The sequence below is a fragment of the Coffea eugenioides genome, chromosome 9, assembly GCF_003713205.1.
Source record: "Coffea eugenioides isolate CCC68of chromosome 9, Ceug_1.0, whole genome shotgun sequence".
Taxonomy (NCBI): domain Eukaryota; kingdom Viridiplantae; phylum Streptophyta; class Magnoliopsida; order Gentianales; family Rubiaceae; genus Coffea; species Coffea eugenioides.
The window spans coordinates 41,349,958-41,369,310 of record NC_040043.1 but is presented as its reverse complement, the minus strand read 5'-3'; the positions used below and the strand labels follow the sequence as shown (position 1 = coordinate 41,369,310).

Below are 19,353 nucleotides of genomic sequence, written 5' to 3'. Positions count from 1 at the left end.
TGCATAGAATTTATCACCATTATTTCTTTTTCAAACAAGACATCATCATGTAAAAACTTTCATCTTACCAATTCACAATAAAACTTGCAAGAAATTTGAAATAGAAGGCTTTTCAATGCATAAAAAAAGCACAAAAATTCAGTACCAATGAATTACTAAATGAAGTGCAAGATTTAGTTATGCATTGAAAGTGAACTAAAACATCAGAATTGCAAAATACAAATTTTGCATTTAAATTTAAGACAAACCTCACAAAAGGAGAATTGACTTGCTGAGCCAAAATAATGGAAGGCTTAATGAATATCAAGGAGATCAAATCAAAATAAATAAATACACCTAGTAACAGAATGAAGAGGCAAAAAAAAAAATGATAAAGGCTAAATTAAATACAATTAATGAAAAAATTTTAAGTCCATAATTGGCAGTGTGAAACAGGGGAAAAATAGGAATGAAAAAATGGAACATACTAGATAGCAAGGTTAGGGAGATAAAAGATCTATTGTTTATATTTCTCTTAAAAAAAGAGATGATCATGAATCATGATTTTTGAACAAAGGAAGAAAAGAAATATCTATTCTTAGGCAAGAAAAACATACATTCAGTTGATACAGAGGAAAAAGGAAAAGATGTATTTGATTGAGTGGAAAGAGGAAAGGCTGAGAAAAATTAGGATGGAGGAAAAGAAGAAGGGAAAAAGCAAAATACTGAATTAAAGAGTTAAAATTGATGGAGCTGGAAGTGGCATTATAAATCAGTTGATTGTTACGATATCTCTCCATGATTAATAATAATCACCTAAAAAATAGTAAGAAAATAATTTTAGGATAATTAATTATAAAGAAAAAATTGGAAGGGAAAAAAGAAAGATGAAAAAAAAGGGAGATGAGGGTTGAAGGTAGAGGTAAAAAGAAAAAGAAGAGGAGAAATTGGGAGGGGAAAAGTTTATGACTTTTTCCTAACCAAAGAAAATAGTGGAGTAAAAATTCAAATTGTCACTTGTCAAAAGAGGAGTCTATATATATGGCAAGAGTCATCTACAACTACTTCTACTCCCTACTCTAACCTATTCCAATTAATTATGGGGGAGGTGACCCAACAGAGTAACGGGTAACTGACGGAAACTAAATCGCCATCAGACATAGGGGTCCATTATGCATCTTTTCCACTTTGTCCCTTACCGTCATTTTTTAATTTTCATTTTATCATCTAAACCATTAATCAACTATAACATTGTTAACATTGTGGGATGGTAATGTCGAAAAAGGCATTATACACTTAAGAGTTGACTGTACCAAATTCCTATAAAATAGTTTGTTTTGCTCTTTATCCCATAACATTATTTTTTATTAATTTGTTTGTTTGTTACTAAAATTATTAGTAAACTCTTATAGTATTTGATAATACAGGACAATTAATATCTGAAAAATTAATATTCCTAACATAATAAAAAAAATATTTTTATATATATGGGACCTGTTTGGCAAGCAAATTTTTTTTATCAAATTTGTCTGTTACAAGTTTTTTAACAATTTGAACTACAATAATCTCAAAAAACTTTTCAAAATTTTTAAACTATATACTTCAAAATATCCAAAAATTTACAAACTTAAAAAATTTTCCCTGCAACTTTTAGTGTAAGTTATAGTACAATTTTAGGTTAAATGCAAAAAACCCCCACAAACTATATACCCAGTTGCAGTTTACCCCATAAACTATAATAATAGGCAATTTACCCCCTTGAATGATATGTTTGGACAACACTACCCCTACTATCTTAAATCCTTTCTTCTTTTTTTTTCTCTATTAGATTTTTCAGTTTTTCCTTTTATTTATTTTCTCCTTCTCTCGTGGAACTAGCCAACTTCTCTCTCCGATGTGAAAAGACTTACATAAAAAATTTTAATATTTTTTAAACTGTTTTTAAATTTATTTATCTGTTAAATTCATTCTTAATAATTTGTCATAAACTCTTTATTATTACAAAATATATGAAGCTTATATTGTAAAGTGTATTAATCTAGTAATTCAACAATTTAAGCACCTATAAACTAATTAGGAGTTCACAGTTACTCAACTACGTATAATAAAAGTAACATATTATATATCACATAAAAAAGAAAAAGTTAGCAATTGTTATTTGTAGTGAAATAAAAAATAAGAATAAACAACAATAGTAGTTAATTTTTTTTTGTTATTGATACTACTAATAATTGATTAATCAATTTCTCTATTTTGTTGTTATATATTTGAAAAGTTCAATTTCTTAAATGACATTGGGTTTGTTTGGATTGAGCATTATTTACCCAGTTTTATTTGCTTAAATCATCATTACAATTTCCAATTTCTTATTGACTTCAACATTTGGACAAAAAATCTTGTATTCCATAGATTTTTTTTTTATAAAATATTGACATACAAAATTAAGAAATAAACAAATTTTGACTAATCTAGTCTACTTATTTAAACAATGTTTAAAGAAAAAAAGGAAGAATTTAAAAAGAAAATGATAGGGAAAAAAGAAAAAAACAATGTTTAAAATAAAAGGGGTAGATTTGTCCCAACATATCATTCAAGGGGGCAAAATGCCTATTATTATAGTTTAGGGGGTAAACTGCAATTGGGTATTTAGTTTGTGGGGTTTGGATTCCTGTTTTTGCCTCTGTTTTTGAAAAACGGTTTTTCACGTTCCAAATGCTAAAGTAAATGTGTATTTCAAAAACAATTTCAAAAACACCCATATCCAAACATTATATCAAAAATAACTCCAAATATACATAATATCTATATTTTGTATATTTCAATTATGTATATTATATATATATATTATATTAATATAAATTGAAATATACAAATTGTAAATTATATATTTATATATTATATATTATATAAATATTTATATACATTAATATTATACATAATATTGTATATTATACATAATATAATATAATATACATAATATGTAATATTGTATACATAAATGTATAAATATTTATACATAATATATTATGTACATTATATTATAATATATACATTATTAATGTACTTTCATTATTATGTACATTATTGTGTATAATAATGTTATGTATAATATATAATATACATAATATGTAATAAGGTATAAATGTATATTATGTATAATATATTATATTATGTATATTGTATTATATATATACAATATTATGTATATTATACAAATTGAAAATTTTATATTATATATTTATATATTATTTAAATATTTATATAATGAAATATACATTAAATATTACAAATTGAAATATTATATAAACACCATATTTATAATATTATAATATTTATAATTAATATTAATGTATATTATATATATTAAATAATTATATATTATATTTTTTTTATTCATATTACAAATATTTTATTTTATTTAAAATATATTTTTATATATTTAAAATATATTTATATAAATATTATATATTATAGAAATTATATATAATATATATATATTATATATTATACATTTATATAAATGTACATTTAAACATAATATATATATTTATGTATATTTATAATATACATTTATATTATGTATTATATATAATATAATACATTTATACATTTATATTAATATACATAATATTAATTTTACATTTATACATAATATTAATTTTACATTTATACATAATATTAATTTTACATTTATACATAATATTAATATATTTATACATAATATTAATTTTACATTTATACATAATATTAATATATATTTATAATATTTTAATTTATACATTTATATAATATTCATTTATAATTTATACATTTATAATAATATACACTTATACATTTCTAAATATATTTATATTATGTATTATATATAATATAATACATTTATATATTTTTATATAAATATATAAATATATTTATTTATAAATATTTGTAAATGTATTATAAATGCATAAATATATATTTATATAAAAATATATAAATTATTTATTATAATTTATAATTTATACATTTATATAATATTCATTTATAATTTATAATTTATAATAATATACATTTATGCATTTATAAATATATTTATATTATGTATTATATATAATATAATACATTTATAATATATTTTTATATAAATATATAAATATATTTATTTATAAATATTTATAAATGTATTATAAATGCATAAATGTATATAAATATAAAATTATAAAAATTATAAATTATAAAAATATTCAAAAATATGTTTTAAAAATACCTCTAAAAATAATCCAAAAAACATCTACAGTAAAAATTTTTCATATAATTTTTAAAAAACAATACGAAAAATAACTAATCCAAATGAACTAGTATTTTAAAAATAAAATATTACAGTATTATTTTTAATGGACTCTCTAAAATTTTAAACAAACACGTAAAAAGCTCAATTGCCAGACCGCAGACGGACCTTCATCGCAGAATTGCACTTATTTTTTCTTGCAACAATCAGCTGTACAGTAAAAAGAGAATCAGAGACGGAGGAGGCGGTCTTTTCCCACCCTTCTCCTCCTTGTGGGCTGTGGCTCGGCTGGTGGCTGCGTTGTGGGACAACAATGAATTCAGGTATGACCCAGATATCGCACTCGCCCACTGCCAGCAGGCTTAATTCCGCTTGGATTGGGAATGGGAATTTAATTACGCATGGGCTAGGGCTAGGACTAGGGGGAGAAGCAGCAAACAATAGCAATAGTAGAAAGAATAGAAACAATGCACTTGTAACCATCATGAGAGACAGAAGCAATAACAGGAAGCCGCTGCAGAAAGGCCGGAATCTCAGCATCGAAGCCATTCAAACGGTTCAGGCACTCAAGCGGGCCAGAGCCACTAGTAGTTGTCCGCTGGAGCCTGCCCTTGAGACCACTTTTAGGCGCTTGCTCAAGCTCGATATGATAGCCGTTCTACGCGAACTCATTCGCCAGAACCAGTGTTATTTGGCTCTTAAGGTTTGCTTCTTACTGCCTATCCCTTTTTCCCCTTCCCCCTTCTTTTTTTATTTTGTTTTGGATTTTTGTTGTTGTTGTTGTTGGAGGGGGGGGGGGGGGGGGAGGAGGGGGTTTATGCCCCTTACTAAAACGTGCCTATCTACTTTTTTCTAAGTGGATAAACAAGGCTATACTTGATAGAGGATGCACCATACAGATGATCAGATAGCATAATCTGGGGCCGAAACCAGAATAACTGTATTTATTATGTTGTGGTTGGAGGTATCCTTTATCCCATGGCGTGAGATAAAAATTTAGGGATCAACTTGTCTTATATTTCCAATTCACTCAAGTTTTGGGTAGCCGAGTTGGATCAGATCCCAAAAGTACTTGCATTTTATGCATGGAACCTCTTAATTATTGCTTGCCCGAGATAATATAAAATTTTACTGCCCAAGTGCAAAACAGCAACCTACAATTTTGGAAAAGGCTCATCGATTGAATATGATTTCACAATTTTTAATTACTCTTTAAGCTGCTTGTTTGGTTCAACCATAATATATTGTTTTTCAGCCAAAACAAGATCAAGCAAGAAGAAAGAATGTACTGACTCATCTCTCTGTTTTATCAGCCGAAAAAAAGGGGCCTAACTTGAGGCTCAAATTTGAGTGAAAACTGGTTTACCTTCTTGCTCATTTGCGCAAAGAAGAAAAATTACGAAGACCAGTAATTTTTCCCCCCTTTCTTGGTGTGAGATTCTGGGGTTTTTTTTTTTTGGGGGGGGGGGGGGCTGTGGGGGTGGGGGGCTTAGACTAGTATTGGGTGCCTTTGTTTCTGAAAAATGGTACATTTAGCCTACAGTGATATTGTCTGATCTATTAGTGTCCTTCGTTTCCTGAATTAGGTTTTCGAAGAAATTCAGGAGGAGTATTGGTATAGGCCTCAAATATCACTGTATGCTGAATTGGTCTCACTTTTGGGAAGCAATGGTTTGCTTGAAGAGGTTGAACTGCTTTTCATTAAATTGAAGAAGGAACCTTGTTTAGAGCCTGATATTAACGGTTTTAATGCATTGCTGGAGATTTTAGCAAATTTCAACCTCACTGGACTTGCAGTTGAGTGCTTTTACCTGATGAAATCTATAGGCTGTGACCTGGATAAGTTGTCATTCAAGATATTAATCAATGTTTTAGAGTCAAATGAGGAAGCAAGTCTTTCAGCTTTTTTTCGACTGGAAGCCCAGAAATATTTTGGTCAATCTCTAAATTTTCAAGAGAAAGGAGAGGGAGAAGGATATTCTTTGAGCTCAAACTGACTTGGTTACTCTTGCAGGAGCTGCTAGATGCAATCTGATAGCACCTCCCATTGCAAGTGTTTAGCATGTTCTACCCTGTCAGGAAAAAGTTCTTGCACTTTTTTTTTGTTTAGCGGCTAGGAGCTATTTAAATATTTGTAGCCAAATTTACCGGTGACTTTAAACTCTTTACTTATGGAGACAAGTGCAATGGTTATGCTTTGCGGCTAATGCTTTTCAAACCATGAAATTTAATTTGGTATTGGTTGCAAGTGCACGAAATGATGCATGGCATCTATATCTTGAACAATAAGTGCCTGAAAATACTTAAATTTCAGGATGCAAACAGATCAAAATGATTGTAGAAAGAAGAAATGGGAAAATAATAGAAAATAGCTAACCCATGGTTATGTGAGCAATATATGCCATCTCCCCCACAATGGTCACATGATGGACAGTCATGAGGTTGACATGCATATGCCCTTCCTGCCATAAAATACACTGCATTTTTTGGTCTTTCTTTGCTGTATCTCTACATTGATCTTGACGTACACTTTAGAGTGGGTGGGATACGACTTCTGAACATAGCTTACCTCCGTTTGATAATGTCAAACTCAAGACCATTTGTCTGACCAAATCTCTGTTTTATCAGGGAAAAATTGTAATAAGGGCTGCCCATGAGTCTGATGCTGCATCGCTGATTCTATACCCAGTTTCTACACATAGTTATCCATCCTGTTTTTGATCCTTTCATTTTTCCTGCAGAGACTTCACCATTCACCCCATCATTGGTGATTAGGACTTGCACAAAGTATGAACTTCCTGTCAACTCCACATTTTTCCCTGGATTAAGATCCACCTACAATGGGCATTGCATCTGAGACATATGGTGTAGACTAATTCAGTCCAAGAATTTGTTAATTGAATTGGTTAGTAATAAAACCAAATAATTGATACCATTAATAGAATTGGAACCACGTTTTCTGCTATTGCTGCAATTTTTGTACCAGGTGACATCCCGCATTGTGATCAAGGAACTTCCACCAATGCCCATCGTAATTTGGGGCAGAAATCAGTGGCAGTTATAGTGATAGGTGGGCCACGTGGCAAACACCACAAGACATGGTTCAAAACATCTCACCTGAATACAGCCTCCACAGGTATTTCCTCTATTCAGCATGCTGCTTGGCCCAGCAATACACTCTCCCATAGCTGGTTTTCTGGAAATCTTTGTAGCTGCAAAGCTGCTGGTATTACATGGAGTATACAATGTAAAGGGAGTGATGAGTATACAACCCTTGCGATGTTCTATGGCAGAGAACCAAAGACCTTATCCATGGACTATGTTCCATTCTTAAGTTGATCGTTTGAAAAAAGAGGAAGAAGGATTAGATATTCGACATCTCTCTCAACTAAACCAGGCAACTCTGGCTAAGGTTGGTTGGAAGTTATTGATTGAGGATGGGTTGTATGGAAAGAAACTTCATTTTAGAAAATATTGCAAGGAGGATGGGGACTCTTTGAGTATGTTGATGTCATATACCTGGAGAAGCATAGAAGGTAACGCTGAAGTAGTAACACGGCAAGGAATGAGGTGGAGACTTGGTAATGGAGAGACAATAGGATTTTGGATTGATTAGTGGTTGTTCAATGTACCAATCAGTGAGTGGATGTTTCAATCCCAGAAGAACAGTGCAATAAAAGGGCGGTGGAATAAATGATTGGAATTGGATAATGCTGCAGGGACTACTCCCTTCATGTATCAAAGATGAAGCTCAGATCCATTATTCTCATCCAGAATCCTGATATTTTGGATTTTCTTCGATGTTGCCTGTCTGAATCAGGAGCATATACCGTCGAATCAGCTTATGATCAGCTTAATGGATCTAATAGGAATCTAAATGAAACTTAGCGTTGGAAAAGAGTGTGGGAAGGAAGGGGATCAGAAAGGTGCAATGTGTACTGCTCTGGCTCTAGTTGCACAATCGATTGATGACCCGTAACCTTAAATTTCATATGCATTTGATTGATACTGATATTTGTCCTAATTGTGCAGGTTTGGAAAGCAGGTCTCCGTGGGAATTGTAGATGGGCAGCCAGTGTGCGGCAAATGCTGGTCAAGAAGAAGGATCGGCAACAATTCTTTGAATTTTTAATTACTAACCTTTTGTATAGTGCTCGAGTGGAAGTGGAATCTAGATTTTCGTCATGTCATTCACCATATTCGGCGGTGGAAGTATATTCATGAAAACTAAATATGCCGTCTACAGGTCATCCGGAGTTGAGATTTTCGTCATTCTTTTTGGGGGTTCTGCCGTCCGCGCCCACACGATGCATTTTCCAGAAAGCGTGAGTCATGCTTAGCCCATGAAATATCAACAACAGATTCAAAAAAGCTGCTATTAGTTGATATCTCATATTGATATTCCAAGGGTTTTCGGCCATATATAAAAGTTGTTAGATCACTTCACTCATTGTCAATTGATTTTGAAATGGCAGTTCATGTTCTCTAAAATGGTATTAGAGCTGGGCTTTGAGTTTATTTGTTACCTTGTGAGTTGTAGTTTCACTCGTGATTCAGTTATCTTGTTTATAGTTTCTCTCGTGACTTGGTTTTAAGCCCATTTGTCAAGTCACGATTGTAAGGGGGTGTTAGTAGAATTTTTCACATTGATATTCTAAAGATTTTCAATCATATATAAAAGTTGGTGTTAGTAGAATTTTTCACATTGATATTCTAAAGATTTTCAATCATATATAAAAGTTGTTGTTAGACCATTTCACTTGTTATCAATTGGTTTTGAGATGGAATTCTAAGTTTTTCAACAATTAAAAACCTACTCCACTTAGATGAAAATTTTCAAGCATGGGAAGGAAGGAATCAAGTTAAAAGTGTTAGTAGAATATTACACATTGATATTCTAAAGATTTTTAATCATATATAAAAGTTGTTGTTAGGCCATTTCACTTGTTATCAATTGGTTTTGAGATGGAATTCTAAGTTTTTCAACAGTTAAAAACCTACACTACTCAGATCAAAATTTTCAAGCATGGGAAGGAAGGAGTCAAGTTAAAATATGGATGGCTCGGCAGTAGGAAATATTGTTGTGGCGGAGTATTTTGTATTGATTAAAGGTAGATGGATATTTTACTTTTGCAATGCGTATTTGAGAGACACAGATAACCTACTTTGGGAAATCAAACGGTGTGTTAGCTTGGGATCTTATTGGCATTAAACAATCAAAGTATTTTGTATTGATTTAAGGGTAGATGGATATTTTACTTTTGCAATGCGTATTCGAGAGACACAGATCACCTACTTTGGGAAATCAAACGGTGTGTTAGCTTGGGATCTTATTGGCATTAAACAATCAAACTTTAGAATGCCATATTAGTCGCTTCTTTAGCGAAGCAGACTAGGTGTTGATGCTCTTGCAAAAACATAATAAATGTTGGGAAAATTGTTCAAAACCATTCTCATATTTCGTTGAATGAAATTTTTCATCATTCACTTTTAAAATATTAACTTTGTGTTCCTTAGAAATTTAATATCGCAAAATTTGATTTCAACTTAAGTTTTTGATCATTTTTTAGTATAAAATTACCATGTAATCGATATGCAATCATTTTTTATGTACAAAAAGGTTAGATTTCACTTTTTTTTAATGGCAAAAATTGACTCAAATCTCACTTTTTTAAGAGAAAAATGAATATGATTTAGGCCAAATCCTACTCGTTTAAGGGTAGAAATGAATATAAATTAGGTCATTTGTTTAACCATAAATGAGGTCTAACCTTTTGTCCCTAAAAAATTGATTATATGCGAGTCACGTGATTAATTCAGGGTAAAAAGTGGTAAAAAAAAATTAAGTTGGGACCAAATTTTATTGATATAATTTTGCAAAGAATATAAATTTATCATTTTAAAAGTAAAGGATGAAAAAATTCATTTAACGAAATATGAGATGTTTTGAAAGATTTTTCCATAATTGTTTTGAGTCCCTGAATTAGATTGCATCTTTTTTTTGATCCAGTGGATTTATTTAGTCCCCGTTGTTACTAGAAGACCTAATGGGGTGTTACATTTAGAATTAATTAACATGATGGTTGATGATGCGGAAACTAATACATCACTCGGTCTATGAGTGAGTCACAGATTGGGTCCATCCAAGTTCTTGCCTAACTATTTTATTTTACATTTGTTTAACAGAAGAACTCCTACAAAAATAGCTTTTCTATAATGGATCTGAGGAAGAAGAGGATAACACCATGCTTGAAAAGGGAGAAATAGATGAAGCCAGATTTGCAGAGAAGATTAAATTGAAGTTCCCAAAACCAACGGTACCCATGGGGGACATACTTGAGATGTGGAAACCGTGGAGGAAGGCACTCATACTCAAGAGTACTGGGTAGAAACGTTGCTTTAGAACTTTGGCGCAAAAACTTTAGGAGATGTGGTTGCTAGACCAAGAGTTTGAAAGCACAGATCTGGAAAAAGGATTCTACATTGTTAGAGTCAGGTTAAAGGAGGACTACCACAGAATCCTAGATGGAGGGCCATGGATGATACAGAGGCTCTACGTTACTGTGAGAAAATGGAGACCATATTTTCTAGCAAAACAAAAAAGAGATAACTTTGACAATGGTCCATATTAGACTATTAGGTTTGCCGGTTGAGATTATACCGAGAAATTCCTTAAGACAGTAGGCAACAACATAGGAAAGATGGTCAAAGTGGATGAGAATACTCTAATAGCTGAGAGAGGGAAATTTAACAAAATATGCATAGAGGCTGATCTAACCAAACCCTAGATTCCATATGTCTGGATAAATTAGGATCTTCAAGTTGTAGAGTACGAAGGGCTATACCAAATCTATTTTGGATGTTGGCAATATGGCCACATTACAGAGCTCTGAGGCTAAAGCCTGGAAATGAAAGAGCAGAAGGAATAGAGAACCAGAGTCCGAAATCAGAGAGGAAGGTGGATGGAGATGAAGGATCCAAAAGCCTGCCATTTGGGCCGTGGATGGTTGCGAATGGAAGAAGAACAAGAAAGGAAGTAAAAGGTCCAGCAAACCACGCCGAAAGATCTAGGCTCAAAGTAAAGGCCCAAAAACAAAGAGAAAGTAAGCCTAGACCGTCTGGAATGAAGAAACATACCCAAATGCTAGATTGGATGAAGGCAGCTAGTGGGAAAGGGAGGAGAAGAGATAACAGAAAAAAGGATCAGGGAATGGAAACTACTGAGCAGATACTGGGGCAGGGGTCATGTTTTAAAGCTCTATAAGCAGAAGAAATAGAAAAGGAGCAACAAGAAGAGAGTGACCCCCAGGGAAATTTTATGAACTAAAGTAATTAATATACCGGGATCACCACAGAATTTCTCCTTCAATAAGGGGAAAAAGAGGAAGAATACAGTGCAAGGAAGTAGCTCAAGAAAAGGGAAAGAAACAAGGAAAAGTGGAGAACAGGGGAGTCAAGGCTTTTGGATGGGTAAAAAAACACTAAGCCCAGTCAAGATAAGTGGGCTAATGAATGTAAATGGAGGGATTATAGCACCCAAAAAGCTTTTCAAAGCTCGGGAAGGAAAGAAGTGTGAATTAGAAAGAACAAAAACACCAATAACGAGGAGATTAATGGGGAAAACAGTAAAACCTAGATGTGCTAGTAAAAGAGATTAGTGGAATATTCCCAATGGAAATGACCTATGGCATAGAAGAATTAGAACTAGGAGGAAATATGGCGGTTAGCCTGGAGCAATAAACAAATGATAGAACATTAGCATAATAGTTATAGCGGAAACTCCTTTGGAGGAACAGGTCCATCCGTCGGGAATGGAAGAAGAACAGAGCTATGAGACTATTGAGTAGGACACTACAGAGACGGTGGAGTTGGGCTGCTGACCTTAATAAAGTAAAGCAATTAAAATGAAGCTGCTGAGTTGGAATTGTAAAGGAGCAACAAAATAGGATTTTAGGAAGAATTTGAGAGAAATCCTGCAAGTGTATGATCTAGGGATTTTAATTCTTGTGAGGATCCGAAAATTCGTTTCTTATGTTTTTATTAGTTTAACTTACTTGCCTTGTATTTGTGATTGATTTGATGGTTGAATCATGATTTTTATTCTATTGCCTTATTTAACTTGGTGCATGTTGAGTTTCATAATGCATTAAGCTATGTGAACAATTAGTGAGATGTGCGCAATAAATTGGGTAAACAAGAGAAAGTTTTGTGTAAAAGGGTTATGGTGTTATAAGGTGTCAAGAGATAATTAGATATGGGTTTGATATTTTAGTGATTTAAAAACAATAAATAAGGATTTCATCTTGTGTTGCCACATGTCAAGCATCCATAAAATCTTGACCAAGACCAAGTTTGATTTTTATTCAACCCAAACTTCCATTTCATTCACATTTCTTCTTCTTTTGGGTAGCCTTGGATGAAATTTTGAGGAGAAAAAGAGGGAGAACAACATTAAATTTCTAGTCTTGATTTCTTGTCTAATTAGTAAGAAAATAAGAGAGGAAACCCTAATCCACTTCGTAAATCTTTGAGACAAGTTTGGGAGGAAGTTTTTGGAGAAGTTCTTGAAGGAAAGAAAACTTTCCAACTTTCTTGATTTCCTTTCCATTCTAGATTTTGGAGGTAAAGATGTGAAATTAGTTAGGTACCTAATTTTTCTTTCCTTATCTTTAAGTTTAATTGATGTATGATGTTATAGAAGATAAAAGAAGGATCTTTATGAAAAATTTCATATTTTTGTCAAATTATGTTGTAATTTTTAGTTTTGGTGTGTAATCTATTTAGTTTAGTTTAAAACTTTATATAGGATTTCATGTTTTTTAAGTTATACTCTAAATTTTCAACTTTGATGCATAAAACATATAGTTTAATTTAGAGTTTTTATCAGTGAATTTTTGATGAATTTTTTTACTAAGAACATGAGCCAAATGCTTCTTGACATGTTAGTTATGATTTATTGAATTTTTGCCATGAATCTAAATAAGAAAAGTTAGAATTTTGGAGAAAAGATTGTCAAGTCCTTGTTGAAAATTTTGTTAGGGTTAACCGAGAGAGCAAGAGAGAATTTCAACTTTATTGCTAAAATTTGTGTCGTAATTTTGACATATTTTGTCTCAAGGCACTTGACAAGATTTTGATTTTCACATATATGTTGGATTATTGAAACAACGAAATTTACAAGGAAGAAACTGATTTGCTCCAAAATGTTTTATTTCTCAAAATTTTTAATTTTGAATCTCAAGAGTCTTGCCACGTTTTTTTTTAAATTTCGTGACTAGAATTGACCTACTTTTACTCTATATTTTGCATGAGGCATTGATCTATCATGTACGTAATTTTTCACTGAATTTGAACAAGAAAATCTTGTGAATTTTGAAGAAAAATATGAGATATGTTTGTTGAAAATTTGACAGCTTGAGTAGTGATTTAAAAACTCAGGTTTAGTCACTTTTGATCTTAGATCTTGATGTAATTTAGAGGCCTTATTACTTTTAGCATGCTCTACTATATATGATCGCAGGATTCAAGAGTGGCCAAGGAGGCAAACTTGTGATTGAAGTGTAAAGATTGCGATAAGTCGGTGAGTGTTCCAACTGCATGTTAGGACCATGTGATTTACTTGATTGATGTTTCATGTGGCTTGTTGTTTGAAATTGTTAGATATCTTGACTTGTTATTGAAAAGTCGAGTGTATACTTTATCGCACTCGACTTACTATGTTTGCTTGACTTGATATTGAATAGGTCAGTGTGTACTTTATTGTACTCGACCTAATTTGACTGAACTCTTGTTATCCTGTTTACAGTGAACTGATATACATGTGCATGATTTGAAAGTCGGTTGAAAATGTTATCTCATCGACTATACTCGTGATTAAGATCCCAAACCTTATCGGCTAGTTAGTCAAATCGAGCCAACAATAGTTTGATCGAGACAATTGACAAACCATGGATCCTATTTCTTGTTTAATCCACTGAATGTGTCCTCTGAAATCAATATACTCAATTATTACCACTCATTTGACTTGAGGTGTTTGGGCCCAATAAAGGGGGATGATCGATGGATGAAAATTGGCATCAAGCAGTGATCTACCGGCATTATTTATTATTGCATTTCAAACGTTGATGGAGTGTCAACGGACTCGAAAAACGCTACTGCTGAACTAGCTTGCAAGAGCCAACTGTATCCTTTTAAATTACAAGTGAAATACTGAACGAGACTAAGCGTTATGCCTGAAATCTGGTAGGAGCCACCGTATCGATTGAATCTGCACTTGAATCCTGAATGGGACTAAGTACTCTATCTAGAATCTGGCGGGAACCACCGTATCAGTAGTTGTATCCTTTTCTTACTGTGTTAAATTATTTATTTGAATATGTAAATTGTTAATGACTTCGCTTGTAATTATTTGTTTTCTTTGTTTTAAGATTTTGATATATGTGATTGTTATCTTGTCAATCTGATTGCATGTTTTTCTTGAAATTTCACTTGATTTTACTCATTCTTTTAGTTTGTTTTCCTTAACAGGAGTTGGAATTATGGATCCAAAAAATAGTAAGTTCAAGAGTTGCAGTTTTTGATTTAAGTAATTACCACTGTAGTTGTACTTAGTGAATTGATTGAACAATTTGTATGTCGATCCATTTAGTTATGCACATAAGTTTGAATGTTTTGAAAAGTTGGATGATTTGTAATGTTTGATTGAGAAGTTTCATGTTTACTTTGGGATTAATATTATTTTTTAAGATAATGTTAGTGAGTAAGTTCTGACGAGAGTTGGATAAGCGGTTCGCTAAACTTTAGGTTACGCTCTAGGGGGTGATTAGGTGGTCACAATCCTTGTAGAGACTAGAACACCTAGTTTCAAAGCAGGGAGGATAATCCATATGTCTAGACTGAGTAGAAGATCCTCTGTAGAGGCACAAGATTTCTCAGGTGGAATTTGGCTATTTTGGGATCTTGAGAAGGTAACAGTTGAAATTCTAACAAAAAATAAGCAAATCACTAATGCAGTTATTAAGGAGAATAAGAAAAATGGCTATTGTCTGCTATATATGCGTTCCCAGATGATGCTATTAGAAGGAAAATAGGGAATTTCTTAGTTGCAGTGAGGAGTGTGATTAATTTTCCATGGCTAATTATTGGAGATCTAAATGAAATAGTGAAGGCCTTGAAGAAAGAGGGAGGAAAACCCTTTCAATAGTCGAGTCAGATAACACTAAGAGAGTGTCTGCACTGTTGTGGATTGATAGATCCAGCGTTTACTTGGAATAATGGAAGAAAAGAGCAGCAAATGTAAGGAAAAGGCTAGATCGGAGCCTGTGTAACTCTGACTAGCATATGAATTTTTCTAATGTTGAAGTTAAGCACTTGATGTGCACACATTCAGACCACCATCCACTCCTGCTGGAAATGGAGAGAGAACCAAGAAGGTTGAAAGAAAAAAAAAACAGGAAAGTTTAAGCTAGCCTAGTTCAGTCATCCAAAACTAGCAAAATAAGTTAGAGAGAGCTGGAAACAAACAGAAAGAGATTTGAGCATGAAGAATGAAAATCTTATGAAGAATCTACTGACATAGAATAGGAGTTGTTTGGGAATATATTCCATAGAAAAAGAGATGTCTGACTAGACTAGAGGAGGGCAAAGGAAACTCGATGGGGGCCCAGATACGAAACTGGAGAAATTGGAGAGGAAGATATTGCAAGAGTATAACTCCACCCTAGACCAGGAGGAAACATTTTGGTATCAAAAGGAAAAGGTCAATTGGCTGAAATATGAGGAAAGAAATACGAAAGATTTTCATACTATAGCAATCATTAAAAGAAGAAAAAGGAGAATAGCATGCCTGAAAGATGATAAAGGAAATTGGCAGCACAATAGAGGAGTATTGCAACAGATGGTCAGGAACTATTTCTAAAAACTATATGAGATGGAGAATGCTACAAGCAGAAGACAACATATTAATAATAGGTTCCCATAGATAGAGAGAAGAAGATTGTGAGTTTTGAGTAGAAGGGTGGTGCCAAAGGAAATCAGAACAGCCATATTTAATATCAAAGCAGACAAGTTGCTGGGACCAGATAGAATATTCCAGGATTCTACCAAAAGTTCTAGAGCACGGTCAGTGGATCTATACTAGACTTTGTAGACTCCATATTCAAAAATAGATACAAGCCTAAGGAAATGAATGGTGCACTAATTGGTTTAATTCCTAAAATCCCCAGCCTAGAGCATATAAAACAATTTCGGCCCATATCTTTATGCATTGTTGCTTATAAGGTAGTGACAAAAATCCTTATGGATAGAGTGAGACCATTGATAAAGGATTTAATAGCCCTAAATCAGTGTAGTGTTATCCTGGGGAGACAAATTGAGGATGACGTGATAATAGCACAGGAGATTATACATTATATGAGAAGAAAGAAAGGAAAGAAAGGATATGTTGCAGTAAAGGTAGATTTGCAGAAGGTGTACGATGAACTAAGTTGGGGTTTCCTAAAAGAAACATGGAGATGATGCAAATTCCTATAGATATATTTGACTTGATCATGAGTTGTGTCTAGGCATTATCAATGGAGGAACTGTGGAATGGAGAAAGAACTCCAACTTTCATTCCTAACAAGTGACTAAGGCAAGGTGACCCCATTTCAGCTTACCTTTTTGTGCTTTGCATAGAGAGATTGGTGCACCTAATTTGAGACAAAGTAGAATAAGGAAGCTAGACACCAATTAAGATTTGAAGAAGGGGGCTAGAAATATCACATCTTTTCTTTACAGATGATCTCAAATTTGATACGGGCAATGCTAGCAAAGCTCTGTGAAGCTTTAGGAAAGAGTATGAGTTTGAAGAAGTTTAAACTGTACTGCTCTGAGAATGTTATTGGGAATGTTATTGCTACACTAAAGAGTTACTAAGAGATTGTATTTAGAAATTATAGAAAAAGTGAATATGAAGCTGCAAGGGTGGAAAAGCAAATGCATGTCTTATGCTACTAGAACTATGGTTGTAAAAATAGTAGTATCCACAATCCCAACACATGCAATGCAAACAACGTTGTTACTAGCTATGATTACCAACAAAATAGAAAAAAGTAGAGAATTTATTTGGGGAAAAGGAATTGAAAGAAGAAAAATGCATATGGTAAACTAGGACATTCTCACACAAACTAGGAGTAGAGGAGGATTGGGGGTCAGAAGGTTGAAAAGTATAAACAGGGCATTGTTGGCCAAAACCAGTTGGAGTATTTGAAATAGAAAGATGCGCTATGGGCCAAAGTAATTAAAAAAAGATATGGGGGAGATAACAGATTCCCAATGGAGAAGAAAGTTAGGAAGTTGCACATATGGAGGAATATGGTAGAAGAGGGGAAACTCATGCTTAAAAGGTTGATAAAGAGGGCTGGAAATGGGAGAACTATCAATTTTTGGACTAATCCATGGGTCTTACAGAAGCCAATAATAAATAGTACAATTAAGGAGGTGCCACAAGAGGAGTATATGAAAAAGGTGAGTGACTATTGTATTAATGAAAACTAGGATTGGACTTTATTAGCACAATACTTGAGTCATCAACAAATGGAGGAAGTTAGGGCCATTAGAGTAAATGAAAACCCAACAAACAAAGACAAACTAACATGGAGACTTGAACCAAGTGGGAACTTTTGCAGCAGCATATGAGATGGATAGGCAAATGGAAGAACTATAACAAGTTGACCCCAATTAGGAGAAGATATGGAAACTCAAAGGCCCAAACAGATGGTAATTTCTTCTGTGGCTAGCAAGACATGGTCAATTATTAACTGATGCAGAGAAATACAAAAGACATCTTCATATAGATGGGAATTGTTAGATGTGTGGAAAAAGGAGAGAAAATGCAATTCAGGCCCTGAGGGACTGTGATTGGGTTAGCAGGATATGGTATACCAATTAAATTGGAGACAGTTTAAATCGAAGGAGCTAATACACTGGATTGATTGGAATGTTAACCAAAAAATGGTAAGGAAGCAGAAAAAGGTATACTAGCCAATGTTGTTTCAACAAGTGACCCATTTAATATGGACAGCAAGAAACGAGAAAGTGCACCAAGAAATAGTAAGAAAGATGAAGGTACACCGATAACATCTAGTACAACAGGCCCTAGTGGCATAGGAGTTGAACTAAAAAAAAAGAGTTCCAAGTGGCTAAAGAGATGAAATATATCTATTGGGAGAAGCCGTCACAAGGATGGGTAAAAATGAGTGTTGATGGAGTTTCGAAGCATAATTTAGGAAGTGCCAGTGCAGGAGGCTTACGAAGAAATGAGCTAGGTTAATGGATAGTAGGATTCAATGCAAATATTGGAAAAACAAGTAATGTAGCAGCAGAACTATGGGCTATGCTATTGGGAATCCAATTGGTAGTGAATGAGGGGTACAAGAAGGGAATCCTAGAAACGGACTTAGAAGTAGCCATAATACTAATCAGGAAAGCAACAAAAGATAGCCAACACTAGAATCTAATTGAGAAGACAAGTATGCTAACAAAAGAGTCAAATTATCAAATAGTTCATGCATGGCGTGAAGGGAATATATGTACAGATTACTTAGCAAATATGGGAAGAAGTTGGCTCCAACAACGACTAATTTTAGGGACCCTCCGCACCAGCTCAAAAAACTATTGGGACAAGATATTTATGGTGTTGTTTTACCTAGATTAGTCGCTATGTAACGGGCTCGACCCTCCATTGTAAGGAAAAAAATAGAAGACCTCCTACTTAACCCAAAAATAAAAGAAAAAATGTACTCCAGGGAAAAAGAATGAGGAGAAAAATCTGGGGGAAATGAAAGTGGACCACAAATGGAGATGGGCCTTCAGAAAAGCGAGCGAGAAGAACTATGAAAGTACTAGTACAACTACAAGAAAAAAGAACAAGAACGCGTTACTTTTTTTTAACTCCATAGAGACTATAGTTTGTCATCGTCCACTGGATATGGGTTAGGGTTAGGGTTAGGGTCATTCTTTAATCAAATCGATCCTCAGATGGGTAATCATCTCTTTTGATTTATAAATAGTGAAACAGGTGCTGCGGCTAGCATATTTCTTTTGCTGGTTTGGGTTTTATTCCCCTC

General features: G+C 33.2%; 1 protein-coding gene across 4 annotated transcripts; it reads left to right on the top strand.

Annotated features, from left to right (window-relative positions):
* The first annotated feature begins 4,432 nt into the window (after window positions 1-4,432).
* LOC113783684 (protein THYLAKOID ASSEMBLY 8-like, chloroplastic) lies at window positions 4,433-8,949 on the top strand. Of its 4 annotated transcripts, none has more exons than XR_003469948.1 (3): window positions 4,433-4,949; window positions 5,833-7,151; window positions 7,233-8,949. XR_003469948.1 is itself a non-coding variant. In XM_027329886.1 (2 exons), exons 1-2 carry the CDS (start codon window positions 4,560-4,562, stop codon window positions 6,241-6,243), a joined length of 801 nt encoding a protein of 266 aa, XP_027185687.1. In that variant the 5' UTR covers window positions 4,433-4,559; the 3' UTR covers window positions 6,244-8,949. The 4 variants fall into 4 exon arrangements, 1 of the variants encoding a protein (XP_027185687.1); XR_003469950.1 differs by having other exon boundaries at window positions 5,833-7,382; window positions 8,279-8,949; XR_003469949.1 differs by having other exon boundaries at window positions 5,833-8,172; window positions 8,279-8,949.
* Window positions 8,950-19,353: the final 10,404 nt, after the last annotated feature.

Coding starts and splice junctions, on each gene's coding strand:
- LOC113783684 (XM_027329886.1), top strand. CDS start 4,560: ATGAATTCAGGTATGACCCAGATATCGCACTCGCCCACTGCCAGCAGG. Junction 4,950..5,832: donor AGTGTTATTTGGCTCTTAAG/GTTTGCTTCTTA, acceptor TTCCTGAATTAG/GTTTTCGAAGAAATTCAGGA.